This window comes from Crotalus tigris, unplaced genomic scaffold, assembly GCF_016545835.1.
Source record: "Crotalus tigris isolate CLP2741 ecotype Arizona unplaced genomic scaffold, ASM1654583v1 scf7180000019630.4133010339:1179603, whole genome shotgun sequence".
Classification (NCBI taxonomy): Eukaryota; Metazoa; Chordata; class Lepidosauria; order Squamata; family Viperidae; genus Crotalus; species Crotalus tigris.
In genome coordinates, this window is record NW_024097627.1 from 941,214 (window position 1) to 953,324 (window position 12,111).

General features: G+C 36.0%; 1 protein-coding gene across 1 annotated transcript in view; it reads right to left on the reverse strand.

Moving 5' to 3' along the window:
- Window positions 1-12,111, reverse strand: part of SYN3 (synapsin III) — a 227,151-nt gene that overhangs the window by 19,653 nt on the left and 195,387 nt on the right. The window contains exons 8-10 of the mRNA XM_039363924.1: window positions 8,965-9,107; window positions 5,885-5,959; window positions 865-967 (exon numbers count right to left, since the gene is read on the reverse strand). Coding sequence (XP_039219858.1) covers window positions 865-967; window positions 5,885-5,959; window positions 8,965-9,107 — 321 coding nt within the window. The remainder of the gene's footprint in view (window positions 1-864; window positions 968-5,884; window positions 5,960-8,964; window positions 9,108-12,111) is intronic.

Below are 12,111 nucleotides of genomic sequence, written 5' to 3' on the forward strand. Positions count from 1 at the left end.
TCTCTCTCTCCTTTAGATCATGTACTTACCATCTACACCAATGAAGCAAGTGGAAAAGGAAGTTGAATGGAATTAGCATCCTGAACATTGTTATTGAACTGCTATGTTTATTTTTTTCCCCGAGTTAATATGGGGTTTTGTTCTCCTGCCCTTTATTATTTCCATTCATAACATTCACCTTGTTTCAGGGTGTATCCTAGAAGGAAAAACCCTATTCCTTGTAATTTAAAGGTACAGAAGGTGCTTGAAAATGGCTGCAGACTGGAATGGAAAGGTGCTTTCTTAATTTTTTGATCATGATGTGCAAATCTGAGATAGCTAATATCCAAATATTCTAAAGCCTAGTGCTCTGGCTTTTATTAAATCAATTAAATGAATCAGTTCTAAGATGGAATAAGTGAAAAGGTATGTAGGCAAAGTGCTGAAATAGCTGCATGTGTGTCTGAATGAGTTGCCATTCAATTTTTTATTAATTTCATATGGCATACATTTGTCAAGGAGTTTCACAATGCTATGTTACAGAGTATCCAGACAGCCTAATTGCTAGTTTGTTCAGTTTTGTGCTTGTGTGCTTATCTATAATGAACCATAGAGGTGTACCAGCTGACTAGTAGTGTTCAGGTTGGTGACTTCTTCTGGGGCCTCTTCCATCGATCTCATCTAGCATCCAGGCAGCTCCAGCGCTGGCCCCCATTGTCTTCATGCAGTTAGTCTTTCCCGCTGGAGTGGTACCCATTTATCTACTCGCAATAATGCTTTTGAACTGCTCAGTGGCCAGGGTAGGAGCCAGAGGCAAGTGATGGATTGCCATGCTGAATCTCTTTATTTAAATGGTACTTACATTCTATTCATTCAACTCCTCACCTCAATGATATAATCTTTCCCATCCTTGCTGTGAACCGCTTTGACTGCACAGATATCAAGGCCGCCAAACATCTCTGCAACAGAATCTGCCCAAAGCCGGTATCTGCCAAAATCAGATGGTATTATTATTTGTTTAAACTGTGATTTTAAAAAAAGTCAAACAAGCTTCTTATTCAGGGATAGCAATATTCTTTCCACAAAATGGATAACTTTGTTTTACAGTAATTTTATGCTAATAATACAGATGTTTTTTCAAATTAAAATATTTCTGATGAAATCCATATTGACAAAGAAAATATGAATATATTGTATAGCTTCTGCCTTTTACATTCAACTGTCAACCATAAAGTAACAAGCAGGCAATAAATACACCCCAGGTTATCATTTGGTAGAATAGAATTGAAATTATTACAAAAGCTATTAAATGCCCTATGAATCTGTACCTGCAAAGATCAAATCTTTGTAATGGTTTTTCCTATGACACTCAATGGAAATAAAAAAATTGGACGTTGAAAATGCAAGATAGAAAGAATATTAACATTTTTTAATTTTGATGTTAGAGAAAATTCAACATCAAAACTGGAGAATACAATGAACAGCCAAGAAAAAAAGGGATCTTAACAAAAAATTCTCACACAAATGTCCAGACTCAAATTACCATACTTTGGACCCATTATGCAAAGAGCTAGCTCTATTGAGAAGTTTATAAAGTTTATAAAGAGACAATGGAAGGAAAGACAAAAAGACGAAAAGATGGATAGACTCAATTGCTGTGGTGTTAGTAAACTATTGGGAGACTTGAAGAACCAGGTTGAGAAGAGATCACTCTGGAGATAATCTATGTATGTGGTGATTAAAAATTGACACCAACTTGATAACACATAATCAAATAGAATAACCATGTCCTCATCAATTTGGTGAGAAAAGGAAGAGTATTATATTTCTTGGGAAAACTGTAAAAACAATGACTTCTGTCCTTAGTTCAGTACTGAGTATTTTGACTAAATACTGTACTATTTTGTGCCTTAATTGATATGTTAATTCTTACTACTATATCAAGCAATACCAAATGTTCAATTAACTGTTTTCTCTAAAAAAGAAAAAAAGTTCCCAGTAATGCCTATTCTCCTTGTTTTGTTTTTCAGAAAAAGCAATAGTATGACTAGCCCATGCAGCTCTTTCCCTATATAATCCTTTTAAAACAGAATCTCAAAAGTATAGAGGCATGGTAGGCAGAGAAAGAGCTTCTAGCAAGTACCATTTAGAAGATAAGAAATAAGAAAATTCTCTAGAAGAACATGAAGGGTCTCACAACAGTTGTCTAAATGAAACAAGCAAAAGGAATTTTTAATTGCATATTTCTATTCTCTTGAACATTCAGCAAATTCCAAAAATTCCAAACATTTGCAGAGAAGATTACAAACCCAGACTGGATAAAGAACACAGAATGTAATTCCTGGTGTATCCAGACCATATGACAAAGGGGACTTTCCTTTCTTTTGTAGACAATTGTAGCAAGGATCAGGACTGCAGATATCTGAAGATGATCCCTCACCACAGGAATCTTCTTGACTATTATATTCTTTAATGGACATAAAGTTTAAAGTGGCCCCATGTTTTGACATGCCTTCAATGAGAATAATCCCTCACCTCCAACCATGGTTCCTTGTTCTCCTTATGTCAATCACTGCCCAAAGTGAAAAGGATCATAGAGGCAAATGGCTTTAATTCCTTGTTGCCCAATGGACAACTAGATGACAGTGATTAAAAGACCAGCGGTAGCACTTGGGTGTCATTGGTTGTGGAACTCTCTCTTCTTAGCCCCTTAAATCTTCTTTGTTGTTTGAAACCATAGGTAAAATGCTTTTGCTCTGCTGGATGATAGCACCTAGGCAACCTTAGCTTAATTAATGTTAATTAATTCTAATTCTAATTAGACTTAATTAGAATTGGATGAGAGTCCACAATCCCCCAATTGTAAGCAAGCAAGTAAGTAAAAAAATAATAATGACAAAAAAAAAAATCCAGAACACACTGAAAAACTACTTCTGTATCATTTCCAAGAAAAGCACATGGACATGTCTGTCAAAGCAAGATCAAAGATGATCTCCATTTCACTTGATTTCAGTGCAATTTAATTACTATGCTACTGGCAACTGTTTTTATTCCTTTGGTTTCTTTATTTTACATTTTACTGCAGTTTGTTACGTTGCTTTTGGCTTTTATACCTAAGTTGTCAGTCACTTATAGAAGTGATACAATGTATTGCTTTCAAAAACTGCATATAAGCTTTCTGTAACCATGTCAAAATATCCAATACATGGAAGATCTATAAAACAAAAATGTTATTCTGTATTTCATACTTTCCAATTCCTTTCTATATTATCTCCTTATATTTATCTTTTATAAGGTTTTAAAAAGATCTGTGTAGTCTGTAGCTTTCTTGAATCTAAGCCAAATAGATGTAAACCAGTATAAGATTTGTAGCCTTGGATATTTTTATTATTTATTTATTTGTAAAATTTATTGACTGCCTATCTTACTTCAGGGTAACTCAGAGTGGCTTACAATCTTAAAAGAGAAAAACTATACAAAGCTAAAGCTAAACATAAATAAAATACTATGAAGACTGAAATATTGCAGCCCGATTAAAAGATGGAATGGAGGGGAACTGGGATCTATTGTTAACTGATCAACCATCCCCACTATGATGCTTCTCTATGGGAGCCCCAAGCTAACTGGCAGGGTCAGGTCTTTAAGGCTCCTATGGAAGATCAGGAGGGCTGGAGCTGATCTCATGGAGGGGGGGGATGTTCCAAAGGGCAGATGCAATGGCAGAGAAGGCTCTTCTCCTGAATCCTGGAATACCTGGGCTGATAGGGACCATATCAGGCCTCCTCAGCTGGCATGAGTAAAAAGTAGAGTTGGAGTTTTCCATATCTCTACATAAAGAAGCAGTACTTGCTAAATACTCTGTCTGTAGTTTATAGTCAATTAAAGTAATAAAAAGTCCTATTAGGGTCAGCCCCACCTATTAAGCCTGATGAAATAGTCAACTTAGATAGCTTACCTTGTGAATCATTAAAAGGGAGCAAAGAGTTATTTGATTCAAGAAATGCAAAGAATCTGATGGCAAATGAACCTCTTTATCCAAAGCTGCATACTCATGCTGATGGAACAACAGATAGGAGAAATATTTCTTGTACTTTTATTTTCCTTAAACTTTCCTTTCTTTCACCCATTACAGTGGGTTAATATAAATTAGTTATATTAACTCTAGATACAAGTTATAAAGTAGTTTGGATGTAGTTTCTCCCCCCTCATTCTGAGGGCTTTTCAGAAATCTGAAAGGGCTTGAGATACTGCAGACCATGTTTCTCTTCTGAAATACCTTGGGAGGGCCCTCATATGATGGAAATCTGTGTCTAATGGAGAAATGGCTCATAGTTATTTCTGACTGACATCATCCTAACAGTGTTGCCATTGTAGTCAACACTGCATTTCTAGAGTGAGGTGACAAAGCATTTGGGAAAGGCAGAAACAATGGGGACAAAGATGAAAATCTGAATACCTTTCTTGAAGAGAAACTCTAAAATTAGAATAAATTATCATTGGTGAGCTAATTCTTTCCCACACTGGATTTGTGTGAGGAGAAGGGTACTAGGAATGTGCTGTTGACATTGCGGATTAACCCCATGAATCAAACAGGTTGCCCATGCTAATTCACAAGGAACGTCATGGAAATCTAGGGCTGAAGCAAGGGAACAAAGTGGCTCCTCATGAAAGAATGAACAACAAGATGCTGGAAAGAAAGTATAAAACTTTCTAGGGTAAGTGTAGATAGGAAATAATTCAACAGTCTCAAACAAGATTCAAATGCAATAGTAATTAGACATAATAAGCCCATCCTGAATTCTTCAATGCAACCTAAAAGAAAATTGCATGGCCATGTGGCCATCCAAGCAGTGCTGAATAGGAGTCTGTTGAAATAGTTTTTAAAAAGCAAAAGAGATGTCCAAATTGTTCCATAATCTATTCCACCACAAAATTTGGAGGAGGTGGGGAACAAGACAATGCTAACTGAATTTATTCTGGCTAGCATTAATCCTGCCTAGAATCTGTAGAAAGCAAAACATTCAAATTGATTTATGCCAGTATTCTTTGTAGGATTTATTTACAAATTCAGCTACAGAGCTATTACTAACATTGCATCATAAGGGGTCAATAGAAGGCTGATCAATCACTTGTGCCTCTGTTTTGCTTTCATACATTATTATAATATGTGGGTTACCAAGATTTAATTGAGCCTTGTGAGATTCACATATTTAATAAAGGAGTACTTAAAAGTATAATATGAATATAGTATATTACAAAAACTATTACACTCTTCAAGTTAATTATAACTATATATCACATTTTAAGAGCTGCATTTGAATGTGTACAGAAGGCATTGCCTTATGTTGGCATATTGAGTTCAATATTATATACGCTGTTAGGCAAGTATACACTGAGAAGTCTTCTAAATCTATTTCAAGATAGTCAAGTTTAGCCTAGGACCTTCTGTCTGCAAATAAGTGCTCTGTAACTTTGCCATCATGTGTAATAAAATACACAACTGCAATGTAGTAAACTCATAACAATCTGTAGGCTGAATAATTCTGTGCAGAAAATGTTGGTATAGGAAACCTGCCTTGACTGGAAATGAAAAAGCTTAGGCATATTCTTCTTTCAGCCTGCTTCTCACTCTGCCTTCTTGGCATGACAATCTAGGATGAATAGGATATATCACCCCACTGTGCTCTCTCGCTCCACAGAAAGAAAGCAACACTAGAGTTGAGGAGTTAAATGAGAAGGAGAAGAAGCAGAAAGCAGCAGGTGCCATGTTTTAATTTTCAAGAATGCAAATTGAGTTTCTGCACTACTGCTGGTTGTTTGAGATAAATACTTAATACAGTTTTAAGCCTATCAGATTTACCCGAAAGATTGCATGTTAGTAATAGTAGCTCTTTCTATTTAATACCTCTCAGTCATGGCGATCTGTTCCAACATGGCAGAACCTGTGTTTGCTTTCCAGTTTCCAGAGATTGATGTCCTCCTGGGAAAAACAAACAAGGCATACGAGAACAATCAATGCTCCCAAACATTGTAATTCCTATCCAAACTGAACAAAGGAGGGAAGAAATGAGGGAAGCAGGACAGACTGAGTTGGCACAAAATCCTTTCAGAGCCCTGCTGTCTTCAGAGCTTTTAACTGTTGCTGATGATTTGGTCAGTGTTTAATACCATCCATAAGCTGAAAATGGCCCTCTAAATGCTGGCAACCTCCCACGTAGTTACATCTTTATCCAAATCCTTGTTGGGTTTTCTTATATCAGCCTTATGAACTCTTTTGCAGGGTATGCCAGGCATTGTACAGTAGAAACGTCTGTGAAAAGGCTGTAGAATAATTAACCTTGCCCACTGTAGTGTAGAATTTAAACTGCTCATGAAATCCCATGTCAGAAAAGCCAAGCAAAAGCTTCCCACAGACATCAGTGAGCTTTAGAATTGGTCTTAAAAAAAGGGAGATGATAGGATAAAAAGCTAAACCAGTGGCTTTCATTGAGGTCTGCTTCCTATTGTGGTAGAAATACAGCTATCTCTGCTGACGGAGATTGAATGGCACTAAAAACCACCCACTGGCTTTCTCCCACTGATTCCTCAAGTGGTATTAAAGGAGTCAAGTCTTTTTTCTTGTTACTGGTTATTAATGCATGTGCCTGCTGGTAGTGCTGCTGGCAGACTTGGTCTTCTGGAATTACATATAGGGTGTAGCATCCGTAATGTTGCCCAGCTGCATGATCAGATATTATAAATGTCAGGTTTCACACGCTCTTCATGTGCATCATCAGAAGGGTACGAGAACATAGCTTACTGTTGAAAAGTAGAACATTTTGAAACTAATATTCAGAATTTTAACTTCAGTATCAGTCACGATACAAGCTTTGAGCATTTCACTTGTTACAGTGCTACAAATATTTTTCTATACACTAGAAAAGAACTAGCTGTAAGATACATTTAATTACATTTTGAATGATGCTTGGTTAAGACCAGCACAATGTGGTTTGATTCCTGCAGCAAAGGCTAAGCAAGATATACAGTATAGAGAAATTTCTTCAAATACATAACTATTCAGTCCAGGAAATTGTATACTGACATTGTATATTGTATATTGACAAGCTAAGGAAGTGCTAATCTTTCTGGAGTTTTATAAAATCATTTCAGACCAAAAGCTGAATCTACATTTCAAATTTGGCTGATGTCTCCTACTTGTGCAGTCTTAGCTTTTGTATTTAGCATCTCTTCTGCTCTCAGAAAAGATGGCATCACTTAAACAGGAATTTAGATCATTACGTATTGTCTATATACATTTCATATCACACACAAAAATCACAGTTTACTAAGAAGCATGCTGATGGCTGCAAGGAGAGGTTTAACACAACATTGGCAAAGAGATATCTTACTGATGATATCAGAATGAGAAGTTAAGCTTGGAGTATAGTCAACAAAGGTAAAATCAGCAGCATATATTCACAATTGAAGTTTGACTAAATTCAAGTAAAATAGTTTCCATGCATATTATATATTACATAGCAAGGCAAATGTAAACATTGGAGTACATTTTAAGGGGAAAAGAAATAATTGAAGAACTGAAGTTAGAAATACATGAAAACTTGGATTGTATAAATATTGAATATCAGTCAGGATACAAATGGGAAGTTGGAAACTAAATATTTACTCAACAATGCTTTTAGTAGATTTTTTTTCTTTTTATTTTTTTCTCTTAGGTGATTTATCTTTAAATAATAAATATATTATATAATTATGGATATATTGGCGTTCAACTCAGATATTTAAAAAGACATTTATAATCTTTTTCTTTGCTGTTAAAAACAACCCAGTACATTTTGCTTTGTATGGTTAATCCTTCATTAACAATATACTGAGCATCAACTGCACAATTTTGCAATCTGTTCACCTACTAACAGAATGTTTGCTTCAATTTTTTCTTTTTTGTTTAGTTTTTAAAAAATATTAATAAAAGAAAACATGCATTTTTTCAAAGAAATACATTCATTTCTATCACTTAGCCATTTACGTTGATATTGGTAAATCATATAAGAATAGTTTCTTTCTTTTTCTTTCTTTTTCTTTCTTTCTTTCTTTCTTTCTTTCTTTCTTTCTTTCTTTCTTTCTTTCTTTCTTTCTTTTTTTCTTTCGTCAAATGAATGTACAAAAATTTTCTGATGTGCTACCAATGACAAAGTATCTTACATTCTGCTTGACAAATGTTCTTTGTAACATAATACAGTTTGGAAAATATTATATTGAGAACAATTGAACAAACAATAGCATTTGGGAGTATGTTCTAAGAATGATAGAATTATAACATGGATTAGTTGTGGTAAAATCCCAGGGGTTGTGCATTCAGATGGTTGAATTTTGTTTTCCCTGTTATTTTTGAATTCCTAATCTTAATTATTAGTCACTACCCATTACAAAAGGACTTGTTATCCACATGCATAGTAACGGGCTGCTGCTGTTCAACATTTATCTAGTCCAGCACTGAGCCCAATAGTTTTCAGTTGCCATTTTCTCTAATCTTTAGCAACCTTCTGCAACCTGTTGCCCTCCAGGTATATTGGGGCTGCAACTCTGGAGTTGTATCTCTCACATCTGGAGAGCACTCAATCCATTATTGGTTGCCTAATTCTTCCTTTACTAGACATTCCATCGTGTCTTTTTTATTCTATGTGCTGCTGAACATCAAAGCAACTTTATGAATTTCTTTAACTTGTGATTCAGAATCCTGTTAAGACAGTATGTTTGGCAGCTGCCTAAAGCCTCACCAGAAGGGAATGCATTATATAAAAATTATTATTTCTCTTTTCATTTAACATACATTGTTCTTCTTGGCTAGTCTTTAAAACAAGAGAAGGTTGCAATATATAGAATGTAGTATGTGTTTAGAACTCTAACACTGCTTCGTTTTCAATTTAAAACAAAATCTCTTCAACATGGTTTCTTCAACATAGTCACAATATCTGTAAAAAAACTCACATGTAAGCTTTGTAATTGTTGCCAATTTTCTGGATTCGGATGTCGTATTTGGAGTCAACAAAAGTCTCTGTTGTGACATATGTTTTGGCCATGGCTACCACACTTACAATGTCTTGGAAATCATGCTGGTTCTCAATTTTCACCTATGATTGATAAATATCCAAAATAGAAAAATGAAACATAGTACAGTCAGTGAGAGATTACTAGAAATTACCCAAATACTGTCATTTTTCTGGGTAAAATGCCCTGGGGAGGGAATACATTAAAAAAAAACAAAAAACTGGGAGATGGGAGTTGTAAGACATTTCCATGCACAATGCTCATTCCTCTGAGAGAAACCAAATCTTAGTCTTGTCCATTCCTCCATCTTTCCAAAGCAATTTGAAATAAACCTACTGATCATCTTCATTCCGACCAGCTAAAACCACACACAGAATGGGTGGAGGCAGAATAGGAAGATAAATGACAAATCAGTTATCACAATACATGCTTGCTATTTTTCCATATCAAAGCTACTGCAGGTCTTGAAGAAATGCCCCTCTCCCAATCCTTGTCATCATTCCACAGGAAAAGGAAATGAAATACATTATTGTTTGCTCTTTCATGTTTTAAAATATGTATTCTGTGCATTTTCCTGTTTGCAAAATATATAAATCAATCCGATCCTTATAATGGTGTGAAGCTGCATATCAACCCACCATTCCTTCTCTATCAGAGATCACTTTAAAATGGAAGGGTAGCATGGAATGTCCTTAGTATATTCTAAAACAGTTGCAGAATTTTTATGCTGCAAAAACAGGAACAGCACTTCTATGCTGCCATCACCCTGATTACACCTCAATCCCTCCCAGCATATGCAAAGAGGAAGGGGAAAAAAGACGGAGAAACAAAAGGGTCTCTTGTCAATTTTAACCTCTTATTTAAAAATAGCATTCCCCCTTCATGGACTTGCTAAGAGGGCTGAAACTCAGAAAGGAGGAGGAAAGATAAGGCAAGAAATCCTTTCAGTAGAAAAGTACTCATAGCCTCTCCAAAACTTTACTGTTGAAAAAGAAGGTTATGATTTACATCATTATCACATTAAAACATAGCTAGACCTGAAATAGATTGTCTTAGACTAAACTCAGCTAACATGGGATCACAAGAAATCTAGAGCTGCTTTTGAATTGGCATCAAGATCTCCATGGAAATATCCTTGGAGTGCAGGAATTAACAGAGCACAGGAGAGTGGGGGACACTAATTTGAGTATCACCTAGCCTCCAACCTGAAAACTGGGTGGGTTAATTCTCACTTGAATCCAGTTCAATTTGGGGCTTTGAGTTCTGATCCCATCAGTACCAAAAGAACAATATAAGCTATGGAATTTAGAACAGATATTGTTATAGGATTCAATAGATATTGCAATAAATGTCTCAAAGATGTATATCTTTGCCTCTGTCATGTGAGGTCCAAGAGATCTTGGTGGCCCAAAGTACATTTGGCCAGCTGTGCCCAGCTGTCAGATGCAACCTTTCCTGGCTGGCTCTCAATAGCCCAATGTGCCTTGCAGTTGGCTGGAAGCTGCAACTGGTACAGAATGCAGCTGCTTCAAACATCCTAAAGGAACTACCCTATATGCTACAGATCAGGTTTCAGAGTTTTCATAATAACTTTTAAGATCTTAAATGGTTTAGGATCCTGATGTCTGAGAAGCATCTGTTCCAGTATATGTATCTGGAGGAGGAAGAAAGCTCTCCTAAATGCTGCATTGTGCCGGGGACATGTGCACTATGTAAGAATGTGAGAGAGTGCTTTCTCTGTTCTGTCTCTCCCCCTCTCCCTTTCTTTGTCCATGTTTTCAAGTGCCCTTCCCCTAATATTGCACAATATTGCTTGGGGTTTTTTTTTGTTGCTTTTAACATATCATAGACTACAACCCATATCATCTTCAAGCGGGAGATAATAATTGTATTAATTCATATCATCTGAAAAGTACCAGATTGCAGAAGGGGGCTCTGACTTTGTTCGGTTTTGTATGTGGTTGAAAAGACACCAGTGTATGTATGAAGTAGCAGTTTGCAGATTTAGGTAAATATGAGATTTAGGCTACAAAAATCAGGACAAGTGCTAGATAGCCTCAAAGAGTAAGTGTTGGAATGGGGGCGGGAGGGAGTAAAGGAGATGTTATTGCTTTGATACCATTTAGCGATTGACATTTGCAGTGCCAGATCTGGTAGCTCTAAGTTTAGGACAGAAAGGCTTATTGGATCTTATCCGGGCTGCTTCTTTACCAAGCACTGTTTGCTTGTCCCTGCCTTTACAGGGAAGGGTGCTCTTTGAAAGCTGCATGACAAAGAGAAATGAACAAACATTTTTTTGGCATGGAGTGGACCCATGTTGCTTCTGCCTGTTTGTGCAGCTGCTGGAGCTATATAATGTCTATATGGAAAAGAAGGCAACACTGCCTGTGAGAGCTCTGCTGCCATTTTTAACTTTTACCACTGTAAATATATTATGGAATTGTAGAAATATATACTTTAGATGCTGCTAACACCCTCCTCCCACACACCCCAAAAAACCCCCAGTGACAAATTGCTTATAATTTTAACATGGTGTGTGACATTTGCAATAATTATACTATTGGCTGCATTGCAACTTTCAATATTGTAAAGCTTGATGCTCTTTTATCATTAAACTTAAATGTGTAAATAAAATAATCACATTTCTCTTCCTGATTAAACAAATGTGTCTCCTGTTTGACTTTGTTGGAACAAACTTACTAACTTGTATTGTGCAATAAAGGTACTGATTTTTTAAAAATAAATATAAAAAGCAAGTTAAGCTGCATTTGGATAGACAAAATAGACACCTTGCTGCCACCAAGCTTGATGCTATAAGGCTTCTTGTTGCCTCTAACTTTATTTTTAGAATATTTACAGTAAATTTAACAGCAAAGTGCTGGTGTCTCCCTTTGCAGCCCCAAATACATTCTAACAAAATAAAAGAGGATTTAATTTGGAAATGGACAAACCTGCCCCAAAAGACAGAGCTGAAATGGCAGAATATTTAGGCAGTCACAAGAACCAACTTCACCAGTTAATCTTCAAGTAAATGGGTATCTTATGATTACTGGATTCAAGATGGCAATTTCTTGGGCTAGGAAGTTA